This window comes from Cupressus sempervirens, chromosome 11 (genome assembly GCF_028749045.1).
Source record: "Cupressus sempervirens isolate cs-2001-9-10 chromosome 11, ASM2874904v1, whole genome shotgun sequence".
Lineage (NCBI taxonomy): Eukaryota > Viridiplantae > Streptophyta > Pinopsida > Cupressales > Cupressaceae > Cupressus > Cupressus sempervirens.
This window is the reverse complement of record NC_143128.1, coordinates 276,395,540-276,410,408: the sequence shown is the minus strand read 5'-3', so window position 1 is coordinate 276,410,408 and position 14,869 is coordinate 276,395,540. Positions and strand designations below refer to the sequence as shown.

Sequence of the window (14,869 nt, the reverse complement as noted above, 5' to 3'; positions counted from 1 at the left end):
CTAAGAGGTACATCAGATCACTGCTGAGGTACAGTGATTTAACTCTGAAAATTGTTTGTCTCTCCTTACAATATTGATTGTGGTTGGGAGTTAACATTTTACTCGAGATTGTTTGGAGTTGTTTACAATTTGGTGCTGCCTGGACTTTCCTACTGTACATGTTGTGACTGGGAAGTTTGCTGATGACTGAAGAAATTGAAACTGAATACATCTGATCTGGACACTATTATTGTTCATTTATGGGCATGATTTCTTGAGAGGAATTGGTTGTCTTTTAGAACTCTGATTACCAGCAAGAGGAGCCGGTTTATGCAAGTGTAATTGTCTGATTTGGAAGGGTTTGATAACAGCGATTATAAGTTTCAGACCTACATTTTTGTTTGGGACTGTTGTGTATGTTGGAAGCTCCATTGTGGCAAGCAATTCACATAATATTTATCATATCAGATCTGTATGGAAGCTATTGCAAACTATCTAGGTTCCATTTAACATCATTCAATTTAATTATGCAATTGTGAATTTCAAAGTGACAAATTGTAATTGAGTGGGATTGATTGCTAATGAATAAACTTAGAGGTTTGGTGTGAATCATTTCTCATTCCAGACTTGTCTATTTGTAAAGTCTATTGGGCAGAACTGTATATCCATATTTCGCTTTCATCTATGCAAATTACTTAGAACCAAATAATTCTGAATAATATAAGCTCTTCATTGCGTTCTCTAGTTGGTGTTTGGAATTTTAGAATTTCATTTGTACAGGGAGAATAGTGCAGCCTGCCAAGTGTTTGACGAAATGACAAATCATTGATTAGTAAGGAGAATTAATGTTTGTTTGAGATCATAACCGATAGGGCTAAATTTATAACTGACTAGGGGTTATTACAAAGACTGCAAATGCATATATATGCTTTCATCTTCCATGCCAATCCATTTTCCAAATACATTCCAATTCCATTTTCCTTCACATGCAATCACATCTCACAAACCCGATTGCATATTTACATCAAGTAAAAATGATGAATTTTTACCACATGTAATTACCTCTCATGAACCCAATTTTGGTGAAAGTTTAAACTTTTAAAATACCAAAGTTCTCATTTTGCACACATCCATATGCTTCCAACTTGCATTCTTGGCCATCTAAAACAAAAGTCCTGTTTTGCTTACATGCAATCCATCATCCTAAACCTAATTTTGGTCACTTTTGCCCAAAATACAAGCTGTTCCATTCATTTTCAGCTTTCAAAGGTGTTCAATAAGTATATAATCCATATTTTGAACACTTATCCCTCCATGGATCTGCCTTTATTGTTCGAATCTTGAAGCTTTCATGGATCCAATCCTGTTGGATGATGTTTTCATTCTTTGGAATTCTCATGTTGCAATGAACACTTCAAGTCGAGATATGTCAGAATTCTTCAAAGAACAAAAATGTCTTGTTGAGAAGACATGCTTTGATTCTCAAGAAGCAAATCATTCATTTGTTTTCCACTTTCCCAATGGCTTCCCTAGAGCCTGAGTTCACGTAGAAATGTACCAAAGCACTTTGATTAAAAAAAAACAAAGAGAGAAGGAAATCAATTGAAGATACTAATGGGAAAGTTGTTCTAGGTTTACATCCAAGCAACATTTAAAAGGTTCTCAAAGTGTCGGAAGTTCTAGAAAATGTAAATCTGACAAAGGAGAACTCACAACTTGATCACATCAAGTTTTCAAAAGACAATTGGCAATTCATCAAAGAGAATACAATGGCGCGGAATACAGGGACTCCCAATCCAGTGATCATCTATAATTGCATCACTAAGTACAAAACAAAATTTGACAAAGGAGAATTCACAACTTGACCATACTCAAGTACATCCACCAAGTACAAAACAAAACAAATTCTAACAAAGGAAAATCCTATTTATGTTGGCAAGAAAATCTCAAACTCATTTTTTCATTGAAGGCTAAATGACACATATGTTACAAGTCATCTCAATAACTTCAAGTTGTATCATAAAGATAAGATTTATATGTATTACCTAGATAACTTCCATTCAAATCAATATATTATCGGCATAAATCATGTCTTAAAACACCTTGTTTTTTCTTACTTTATGTGGCACCAACATACACCTTAGTAATCCTAGATCCATATCTTAGCTTTTCTCATTCCCTAGCCCTTATATTGTTAAGAGTAATTGCATGCTTGCTTGGAAGACAATCATCTATAGAAAACTATTTCGAGCTTTTTAGACTATACATACCATGTAAGCCTCTCTTATGCTGCTCTTATGTTGCTTTTCACCATTATTTATTTAGAGACAGAAAACATATGTAGATAGCTTGACATTTCAAAAAACTTGTATAAAATACAGTATCTATTTCCTAATTATTAATTAGAGAACAAGTTCCATTCTATTTCTTTTCATTAACAAGTGTTAGTTTTAGGTGTCTCATTGGTTATAACTAAAAGAACTCTTATGAACCACTAATCATGCATATGGGTCAATGCGATTAACCAGAAAAAATAATATAGTAAAATCTTGATAAAACATCAATCAATTGACTGAAAATTCACAAGGCCATCATAGCAATAACCATATGGATTCAGTGTATGGTATATAATAAGTGACAATGTTATGTATGAAAAGCTTCAAGAGCTAGAAATTTGAAATATACAAATTTTAGTTAGTAGAACATATTTGATGTGTCCCATAAATGATTTTATTTTTCAATCTACTTATTCTGAGCTATTTGTTGTCAGGGACTTGAGTTTCAATAATTTTACAGGAGAGTTTCCAAATTCACTTCAAAATTTGAGATCTCTAATATTCCTGTAAGTGACTTGCCTAATAAAAAACTATATTTGTTTGAATCATAGGTATATGCAAAAGTATGGTAATTGATTATGTAGACCTATTTGAACACAATTCATATTGCACCAATTGCAGCTTTCTTGGAAATAATGATCTATATGGGAAGCTTCCTTCACAGATGAATTCATCACTTATGTACATGTAAGATCTCTCTCTCTCTCTCTCTCTCTCTCTCTCTCTCTCTCTCTCTCGCACACACACACACACACACATAGATGTGTCATACTTGTGAATTAGTTGAAGTAATATGTGTGCATGCTCTCATTGACTAACTAAAGTACATTTCTCAAAATGCTTACACGGAAATAAAGTTAACATGCATTTGGAATATTCCTACCATAAGATGGTAAATCAGTAGGCATATTTGTTATGTTGTATCTACAGCTGGGGCAAACAACGTTTTTCCTATTCATTGGTTACTACTTGGATTCCAAATAAAGGATATGATGTACATGTTAAACGAAATAAACTCCAATGACAGGGCTAAGTATAACAAAAAAAAAATTGCTAACATCGAAGCCAAATTGCCTTAACAATTCCCAATATTTAGCTTCAGTGGAGGCTAGAGAAACTGACTGCTACTTCTTGTTGGCCCATGTGAGTGCACCTATGCCTAAACTGAAAAAATACCAAGATGTGGACTTTCTATCATCAACACAACTTGCCAAATCTGAGTTTTTAAAACCAACAAGCCTAGGATCTATAGTTCTAGTAAGTTATAGTATACATAATGCCAAAATCAAGAGTGCCCTTCACATATCTCAACACATGCTTAGCTACAACCCAATATTCAGCTTTTGCAGTTATCATGAAGTAAGAGATGTAGCTCACACATAGTCGATGTTAGGTCTAGTGGCGGTGAGATACATGAGGTTGCCCACTAGTTGTGTAAATGTTGATTCATCCACCATTGGCGAATTTGATTTGGCTAACAATTTCAACTCTTTCTCCATAGCTATAGATGCAAATTTGCAATCATGCATCTAAAACTTATCAAAAAACAAATTGGCATACTTCGACTATGAAATCAATACGTTGTTATACATCTGCCAAACATATACACAGAGACGATAATGGAAAAGTCCCAAATTTGTCATATCAAACGTCTAGCACAGACTCTATTTCACCTGGTTAACCAAATGTGTTCCACTACCAATAATGATCAAACCACAATATAGATGACTATGTAACAGCCTGACTCTTTTTCCACTAAGGCCCTAAACTTTTGAAACATGTCGAACACCTCTTGTTTAAGTTGAAGAAAACACACCCACGTTTTCTGCTAAAATCATCAACAAATAATAGAAAATATCTACATTCAGTGATTGATGGAGAGTTCATGAGTCCACAGATATCTGCATGAACCAACTGCAAGACCTTGGATGTCCTCCATGCATTACCATTTGAAAAAGAAGTCTAATGCTACTTCTAAGCCTGATAAATTCAAAAAACTCCATGATTTTGTATATGAATCTCAAGTAATCCAACAACTAAACTCTCTCGAGCCAACAAAGTGAAGTGAATATTCAGGTGCCCATACTATTGATGCTGGAGACACTAGTAGAAGTAATATTAAGCATTTCAATGAAATGCTCATAGCATCAGGGGATACTTTTCAGCGTGATCACTATCATATATTCTTCCTCCATCTTACAGCTAATTGCCTCCAGCTGGTCATAGATACCCATGATGTTTGTAAGTTGTTTGTAGAGAGACATCTTCAAAACCATCATGATAGAAAATACAATATTCTTCAAAAAGAAAACTAGTCTCTTGTCAGACGTTTCATTAAGATCCTTCAAGAGTTCCCAAATCTGTATAGCCATTTTGTCAGAAGGCACCAAAGGGAGCTGATCATCTATGACAAAAAGTTTGATAAGTATCACGACTTCCAGATTACACTCATCAAATGTGTCCTAGTCCACTCTAGCTGCTATAGGACATGTTTTTGTACCTAAAACAATGTTCTATTCAAATATCATCATGATGTGTTGCTTCTAGGCATTGTAGTTGTAGTCGTTGAAACTCTTATTGCCCTCCAACATAATGTTGGTCGAAGATGCCATCATGAACACTGAGAGGTCAAACTACTCAACTGTGCGAAGCATAGAAATCAAGGCAGAAGCTACTACTGAGCCAACACAAATCCCAAGGTAGAAAAAGGGATACAAAATCCTTGCACAAATTTTGAAGCATTGAGTTTTATACCAAAAAATAATCAAATAATAAAACTTAAAGAAGACCTAAAAACCCTAGGTTGATTTGGAAAAAACAAAAACTCAGATTTGGAAACCCTAAGTCAATTTACATAATGCAAAAACATAATCTTGTATGTAGAAACAACTTCTCTGAAACAGTAGACGAGAAAAATTACCTCTAAGATTGCATTTGAAAATGTAAAAACCCTTGTTGTGTAAGTCACCAATATGATCACAAAAATAAAGGGTTGTAAAAAATGCAAAAAACACAGGTCAAATGTGCATGAACTTGAAAGGACAGACAATGCCAAACAAAGACCCTCGAAACTTTGATATGCATACAGATGCAAGCAGAAATTTGTTGTGCAAAATATTGTACGCTAAAAAATGTGATAAATTACACATTACATGCAGTTGTGCCAAAAATGGGCCATGAAACACAAGAAAGAAGAGCTAAGAATGTGTGTAGATTAATCGCATCGCAAAGCATAAAAAAAATAAAATAAAAAATTGTGGATTGTTCTTAGCAAACCCACATGATTTTATTTCCTCCTTGAAAAAATTTACCCAGAATACTACAGCTCTAAAGCATGAAACTCAAAATTACACACTTGAATTAATTGATTCACTAGGTACATATAGCAATTTATAATAGCTTCTAACTGAAGCAAAAGCCTTCTAAAAATAGAAGACTAAAATAAACTAATAAATAAAACTCCTAAATGACCATTAATAGAAGATTCTAAAAAACTAGCTAATAATCCTCAAATTTTCAATAGTTTAAAATCAGTCAAACACGCTTTCTTTCATATTTTATGCTATCATAGAATATGTGTGGCAATTTGTTTTCTATTCCTATTTGCAATTGTTTCTTTTTGTGGTTCAAGATTGTCATTGTGTTAAAATGTTAATATCAATGCACTGAGCTTTTATTTTCTATTTATAGAGAATTGAGCTTTGGGATCAGAAATATCAAGATATCTTTTTGTGAAAACTCGGTTTTGACTTGGTTGTAATTTGGACTGACTTTGGCATATGTATACTGTCCCAGAGATCTATCTTACAATCAATTTTCAGGAAACCTTCCAACCTGGTCCAATGACCCAACTTTGAAAGTGTAAGTTGAGAGGGAGTAAGTAGCTTTACTGAAGCCAAATCGTCAGTTGGAATTTCCAAGCTCTTTAAATATCATTTTATAAAACTTTATTATTCTGCCTCGTTTCCTCTGTCTGCACCCTTTATTATTCTGTCTCTTTTCCTCTTTCTACACCTTTCTTTTATCTTCAACTTGATATAATACATGCAGCTTCTTTTGTTGAGTTGATGTGCCTATTGTTGGACACTATTCAACAAAGTTCTTTCTATTTCATTATAAGATATGTGAAATGTAATCTTCTCTGCACACAGAAATCTGGTAGGAAATCACTTCGAGATAAGTGAGACAAAAAATGGGTAAGAATATTCCCTGCTTCATTTCCATATTCTATTAAATAGTAAAAGATGAGGAAAATATTGAGACAACATTACCATCACACATGGTCACATTCTACAACATAAAAGGACAATTATTACATTATACTTCATTACATTATACTACATTATACAATCTGCATCAATTAAGTGTATTCCTACTGACGATTGTTCCTTTAAACTAGCTAAGAAATGACATATGTTCAAGCCAATGGAAATGTTGTTGTCTGCAGACTTGCTTTGAGTAGATTTGCTTGCCTCCAACGGACTTTTCCTTGTAATAGAGGAGCTCCACGCTGTAAGTTATTAAGTTGTTCAAGTTATTTTATTTTAAGCATAGACAAGTGCAATATGAGGTAAGCATAACCTCACACCAAGAAGGTGAAGATATTAATTTCAGAGTTGGTTTAAATATTAACAGTAATAAATTACTGCTACAAAAGCTGAAGTACTGTAGCAAGGAAAAGATGATAATATCAGAATTGAGACTTTAAATCAGTCTTTAGAGGCCAAATAACCATAAGCCCAAAGAAAAAAGCCAAAGAAAATACAACACTTAAATGAAATACAGTGCAAGGCAAAAGATAAAACACATTACAACATAAAACTTGTGATCCCTGGAGAAATAAAATGACTCAAACAAACAAGTTCAACTTTGTTTTGCTCAGTAAATTTATAAGTAATAATTAAATTGATTAGCACTTAAACTTGTTGATTTTTTATGCAGTAAGAAAGATAATACTAATCCTAGAATACTCTTTTATAGTGCAAAGAAAATACAGAACAATGAAGACAATGAAAATACATAAAGAAATGAATGTCCTGATCTTACTTTTTTCTGAAAACCAAGTGATCTATAATTAGCTTTAAAAATGTCCACGGATAGCAATACTAAGAACAAGTAAAAAAATAAACTGTGTTACCGGATTCGCATCCTAGAGCTTGTCTTCGGGTTCAGATTCATCTGGGTCTGGATTCACACCTAGGTTCACTGAGGGTCCGAGCAGGGTCCTTATTTTGAACTGTGGGTCTGCGCTCTTGCCCGGACCTGCAGCGAACTTGGGCAGACCCGTGGTGAACTTGGGAGGATCCGCGGATTTCTCTTTTTTTTTTTTGTATATATAATGCCTATATATTATATATAATGCACATATACATATGCATTATATATTTACTCACGAACCCACCCAAAATGGGGAAAATTTTTTGGCTAAACCCTCAAACCCAAACTCGAACCAAACTCGTCCCCGAAACCAAACTGGTAACTTAGAAAATAAAAGGCATTTTGGGTTGCAATTATGTGTTTCTACTCTGAAATAAAAGTGGGTGCAATTGATGTTACCCGTTAATTGTTTCACTTATTGTGTGTTTCTTTAAAAAATGAATATGAAATCATTCAAATTTTGAATGAAGGAAATTGGCATATCCTCAGTCTGGAATCAGTTATAAATACAATAGAGTCATCCAAAAGGGAGACCTATATATTATTCTTGAATCCTCATTCTAGGACTTATGTTCACTCAATCCAAAGGAAAAAAACTGCTAAGAATTGCATGAGATCCAAGGACAAGAATATTTAAGCATCTCGCACAGAGATGAAGGTAAAAAAGCCTCTAAATGTCTTGTTGGTGTTTCTAGTTCAAGAATTACATTAAAGTTTCAAATCTGAAGTTACTCAGTCTAGGCATGAATCTTGCTAGAAAGATTGCAAGTCGCAGCCTAGAGATTATAGAGATTGAGCACACATTCCAAGGTAGTCCCAACTATTATAGCCTTTGTAGGATTAGTCTGGAGCTAGAAACCCTAATCGTGGCCATACAACATTAGCAAGGTTACATGGTAGAACATTAGCAAATTGCTGATTGGTTGGGGTGTTATCTAATTTTACATGTATTATTCAAATAACACAATTTTCTCTAAGAAATTTTGAATAGCAATTAGCTAAAATATAGAGGATCAACATTCAATATTTCACAATCAAAAGCAATTTCCAGTTGGGATTGTCATATGATCTATTATAAGAATTTGGTTTTCATGTTTGTAACAAGCTTTCAACCTTCCTTATGGAACTTTCAATAAATGTTGTATGAAAAATTGAACATCTAAAGAATGAATTGTTGTTTCTAGTTTTCGTTGAACTGCCTAGTTTATGATTTTGCAAATGAAATTATAAAAACCATTGTTATTCAGTTAGGAAACATAATAGACAGCAAGGCTTCTTTTTTTCTCAAGATTTCAGCCTATGATGATTCTGTTAATGGGTGCAGCACGAGTAAGTATCCTTGTATTGTTCTAGACATTGCAAGGCTCTCAAAGCACATGGAGATTTTCTCTAGCTTGTGAAAATCTTTGGGGCAAGGCTCATTCTCATCGTCAAATTTGTTCAGATTTTCTTTTGAGGCCTTCGTGGCTCTATCTTACAAATGCCTACCCTTTCATCCATAAAAGCAAAATATTTTTTTTGGAGTGCATGATGAGCACCCCTAGACACTATCAAATTCTATTTCTGAACCTTATCAATTCATAGCAAGGGCAATAACTCTATACCACAATTGAACAATCTTACACTAAACAAGATAAAGATCTAGACCTAATCCTCAAGGATTCATTTGAAATGGACTCACCTACATATCCCTTTTGGAGAATCAAAATCATAGTTGACATACCAAAATAACAAGACTTGTCCACATAATCCACATAGGGACCAACTTCTACATACATTGCATACAAGATTAGGTTTGATGATATAAGATCCTCCCTACCCAGTACTGTGAAACTCATTCAGGGTTTCAGTTTGCACAAAAAATGTTTGCAAGTGGAATCATAGGAATTTCAAGCAAGAGCATAATTTCAAAATAATAAAATAATTTGTGAAATCTTGTAGGAAAGATATAATATTTTCTAAAAATATGCGCAAGAGAAATGATAAATGCCATATTTTAAGATTACCAGAAACTACAAGACAAATAATGTTGGGCAACTGCTAGAGCTAGTTGCTAAAGGTTAGACGCTCAAGAAGGAATGGTTGTATTGGTGCGAGTGTTGGTATTGGCTGGGTGTTGTACAAATTCATTGCTTAGTGTGAAGATTAATGAATCTAATTCTAGTCACCATTTCCAGACAAGTTGGACATCTAAGACAGTGCAAGTCAAGGGTTTAAATTTTAATGCCTTCAAATAGCAGACATAAGCTGGTGTTTAGTTGAGCTTTGCAGGTTCAGGTTATTTTACATTCTATATTACATTAGAAAACAAAGTGCCTAGAGCAAGATGCGCTCATCCATGACATTAGAAAACAATGTTCTTCAAAAAGAAAGCTCTTCTTTTGTCAGAAGTCTCATGAAGACCTTTGAGATGTGTCCAAATCTCGGCAATTGTCTTGCTGGATGGAATCTAAGAAAGCTGATCATCAGCCACGGATAATTTGAGAAGCATCACTGCCTCTTGATTATTCAGATCCCATGTATCCTAATCAGAACTAGGAGTAGTCAGACGCTTCATAACACCCAATACAAGTTGATTAGTGTTCTGATATTCAAAAATGGTGATGATCCGCTGCTTCCAAGTGCCATAATTCCGACCATTGAATTTGGAGTTGTGCTTGAGTAGAATGTTTGTCAAAGATGTCATGGCACGTTTTTCAATTAAAAACCATGCAAATCTTTGAAGGCACATTCTTCAAGGTAAAAAACGGAAGACCCAAAAAATTTGGAAAGTGACCTAGAAAAGAGCTCGAAAAACCTAGAAGGAATATGGTGTCATTTTTTGGATCCACTGGCTTGAAAATCGACGCACCCAGAAAAAATGGACAACCCAGTTGAGCTCTCGAAAAACCCACCAAGAATATGTGATCAAAAACTTTTTTTGAGCCCAAAAATTAGAATTTCGAAGAAAACCCTAGTTGGCGGCCATTAATGGTTGAAATTGTAGAAAAAAAAGTGTTTTACAGGCAGAAAGATGGCCGATTTTATTAAGAACAGAGGTGTTTTGGCTGAGACAGGAGAGAGGATGAGGAAACAACACCAATAACACCCCAAGAAATCACTGATTTGCAGATTTGCAATTTTTAGAAAAAATGCCTCTTTTTCAAACGAATTCGCAGATCTTTGTCTCTGAAACCCTAGGCTTGACTAGGTATTACGAAGCACGTAAAAAACCATGGAAGACTTCAAAAAGAATTTCAAATTTTTTGGAAATTATAAAAGTTCAAAAAAACTTTAAGTCTAGGCTCTGATACCATATTACAAAAGTAATTGGTAAAATACTTGCTTGTTATTAACAGAGACCGAAAGGTCAATATATACAAAAGAATAAAACAATGTTTCCTTAAAACGATTGTAAAGAATAGAAACATTCAATTCTAACAGAGAAAGCTAAAAAAGCAAAAGCTAACTAAAGCTAACTAGATATTTACAATAGATTACCATTAACTAATAATAGATGACTATCTCTTATCGTAATATTCTAACCCCTAGAACTGAAGCAGTTTTGAACCCTTCTGGAAAGTTGTTCAACTACAGCTGGGTCTTGTGAGCTCTAGGCTAAGTAATAGCTCAGTCGAAGCAGATTTTGAGTCCCTTTACTTACTAATCGCTGACCAGCTCTCTTCCCTGGGAGTGGCATGAGCTATGGCAACTGTATGGCCAGGTTAAGTACTGATCGCTTAATGTCTGCAATTCATTTTTCAGTTTGGGTTTAAGAGCAGTGAACTGTCAAAGAATTAAGAGGTCAGAGATAAATGAATTTCTGTATATTATGAACAATGTATCAAAGTTTTTCAAAAAAATTCTTGTCAAGCATTGATGTAATATTTGAGCTATGAATCTGCATGAAATGCCAATAATCTCCCTACTTCATTAAACAAGGCTCATTAAACATTGCAGATCAGGAAAACTGTGTAATAGAATGCATGTGAACTGTTTGATATTATGCCTAACATTAGAATTTGGGCAAAGGAGAAAAAAATTCATATATGAATTGGTCCTGGTCTTTACAAGTACCCCATGAATGGTATTGAAAGCCGATGCTATGACCTCTCCACTCCTAAAGTGTATGACCAGCAGAACTCCCAAACTTCAAGCAAAAACCTCTAAAAGTCACTCACCAAAGGCAACAACAGTATTAAAGTAATATTGTAATATAGCTTAGAATAGTTATTTATGTCATTTAGTTTAGTTAACAACTTTTTATTCTGTAAGCTAATTAGTTGGTTTAGTAACATTCTATTTTGACTTTCGTTCTTGATTGTTTCTGTTACAGAAGGATCTTCTTATAATCATTTATATAATAAGTATTCCTCTACTTTGATTATAACAGCAAGCAATTATGATTTCATAGTAAGAAAGCAGCAGTAGCTATTATGCAATTTTTTTTAATAAACTTCATGGATTCATTAACTAGAACTTATTTCTAGAAATTTTGAATCATTTTTTTATGAAAAATTGTGGGCTCTACCTAGATAAGATAAGATAATGATATTAATGTCCAACAAAAGACCAAAGAGAGGTCTATGGGACTGCAAGATTACAACAGTGAGGCTGACACTGGTAGGAACACACAGAGGTGTTCGAAAATAAATGAATAAAACCAAAGCAACAACAGCAAATAAAGAGACAAAGAGAACGCTAAGAGAGACTAGGAGTCTTTCTTAGGCGAAAAGAAATTAGACACTGAATGATACACATGCTGATGTGTAGAGGCACTATATTGTCTCTGGTCACTTGTAGAGGAGTGTCGCTGATGCAAACAACCAGAACGAAATCTGACACATTTGGAAAGCCTAGTAGATTTTAGAAGATTTTAACCAAATTTTTAAATAAAATTGAATTCTTTTATAAAACATGAGGGTTTCTAATAATTGTGTTTTGTTTCTAGAGGATTTGATGATTTTTCCACAAAATTGTGGTGATATTTTGTAGCCACTTTTTTGGGTTTCAGTTTTTTTCCAATTTTTTATCAACAAAAATCCAAGATTTTTGAAAAGTTGATCTCAATTTCTATGTCTCTAAATAGAAAGAGGATCAAGTTAGAAGGCACTTAGAGGTTTGATGGCAAGAACTACAATACCTCGAATAAGAGAATGCTCACTATTTTTTAGTATTGATGTCTTGATCAGCTTGTTCTTAGTGAAACTACTTGTCCCAGAGCTATGGCTAGAGACCAAGATAAGTTTGATGAGTGTAATCAAGATGTTAAAGTACTTCAGTTATTTGTCACCAATGAGATGCTTCAAGAAGTGTTGTAAAAAAAATGCTACAGAGATCTAGAGTCACCTGAAGGATATGTCTGAGACACAGATAAAGGAAGAGCTTTCTTCCTTAACAATATGTTGTTCTCAATTATGATGTTGAAAGATCGAAGAAGAGGATATGGTGATTATCACACTGAAAATTTTATCACAATCCTATTAGCACTTCATCAAAACTCTCAACATTACTTCCACTCATGTTGGCTTTAAGTTTGATGACTTGTTCTATTGTCCCTTAGCTCATGAGTTTATATTATAAATTTTAATTAAATGATAAGTGCCCTCATTAGCATTTAGTTATATTATGTAATATTTCTCTTGTGTTTATAAAATTAAAGAACAAGGGAGAAATATTGTTTTTGTCTTATGTGAGGGAGTTTAAGATTAAAGGGAATTCAAGACTCTTGGGTAGTTACATTGGTGAGGAGAGTTAAAAAGAATGGAATTTGTTAGGGAGAGCAGTGGTGCAAGAGCACCTTCATCATACTCATTCATGGGATGCCATTGTTAGAAAGTAAAGTCCACCAATACAACTAAGAGGGGGGAATCGGTTGTATGCTTAATCCAACTTAAACTTAACTTATCAAATCCATGTTCAATAACCAATGAAGTCAACAATGTCAAGAGATAGAACATACATAATGACACAATGATTTGTTAACTAGGGAAGCTCTTGATCCCAGTGGGGATGGTTTGTCATTTCTTTTGAGAGTACTTGTAGTTCAAACCTACATGATTAGGTCTAACTACCCAATTAGGACCAAATTGAGGTTTTTGTACTCAATAATCAAATTAGGAATTGAAACTTTGTAATTTGATAGAGCTTCCAAATGGGTATCAGGAAATGTGTTTAGTCTTGGGGGTTCTTCAATTTCTTTGGAAACTAAGTCCAAAATTGTAATAACCCCAATAGGTTATAGCTTCTTCAAACACCAAAAATCTTTATACTTCAGTGGTTTGACATTTCGTCAAATACTTTGCAAGCAAGCTCTGATACCACTGTAATGACCCTACTCAAATCCGACCTTAAAATGCTGATTGAAGGCTCGAAGAATTTTGTCAAACACTTTGCATACAAGGGGTCATATGACTGATATAACTTTTCAGATTGCTGCAATAACTCTTGTTTCGATTTGCATCAAAGAGAATGCTTACAAAAGACTCCAGATTGTCTAAACAATGACCTAACATGAATGTGCAACTAATTTTGGCAATATTCAATACAAATATGTGACTTAAACTACTTGCAATATGCAGCTACAGCAATTAGTAATTATGACAAATACTTTGGATGCAACCTAGGATGGCATTAATGCACTTACAACCAAGTGTCATTAATATAAACACTTAGTATGCAAAATTATAACATTATTTATGCCAAAAAAAAAGAACTTATAGCCAATTGATATTTTGTCAAACAATTGGAATGCAAACTAATAAGCTGATCAACTTTAGGTTTGCAATATAGATAGTCTAAAAATTACAATGCTCTTTCAATTGCAAAATCCTAGCCTTCCTTTGATACCAATTATGCCAAATGGCAAACAAAGACAAGTACAATGTGAAATAGTGAAGTGCTGAAGCTATATTTTGTACTCAGCTGAAAACCTACATTTCTCAGAAAATATGCCAAATGAGAAGTGAAGAACTTGATTGTAGATGGCTGCAATAATTTTCTTCAATGCTGCCCCTTCCGCTTTGTTTTTTTTCTGATCTGCTTTTTTCCACTTGCTTTTTTCTGGATTTTCTTTTTCGTTTTGCTTTTTCGGATTTCTTTTTCTTCAGAGCTGCTTTTTCGGACTGCTTTTTTGGCCTACTTTTTCGGTTCTGCTTTTTAATGGCTTCCTATAGTTTTAGACCTACTAGAAATGACCTCCAATAATTTTGGCCCTACTAAAAATGCCTCCTGAAATGCTGAAAAATGGCCTTAGGCCCAATGATGCCCTAGCTGAAGTGACTGAAGTATCACCTCCAAATGTGCAACCCTTCAGAAGATATTTCACTTCCTCAGTTATGCAAATCCAAGGGAGTTTTCGTTCCCAAAGATCAACTGACTATTTGAAACCACTTGGCTCCACAATAGACTATGCGACT

The 14,869-nt window shown here is 34.1% G+C and overlaps 1 protein-coding gene across 1 annotated transcript in view; it reads left to right on the top strand.

The window, feature by feature from the left end:
• Positions 1-14,869, top strand: part of LOC149529184 (uncharacterized) — a 184,279-nt gene that overhangs the window by 115,295 nt on the left and 54,115 nt on the right. The window contains exons 12-16 of the mRNA XM_089809814.1: positions 2,750-2,821; positions 2,937-3,002; positions 6,111-6,176; positions 6,467-6,511; positions 6,763-6,827. Of these exons, the coding sequence (XP_089665940.1) occupies positions 2,750-2,821; positions 2,937-3,002; positions 6,111-6,176; positions 6,467-6,511; positions 6,763-6,827 (314 nt within the window). The remainder of the gene's footprint in view (positions 1-2,749; positions 2,822-2,936; positions 3,003-6,110; positions 6,177-6,466; positions 6,512-6,762; positions 6,828-14,869) is intronic.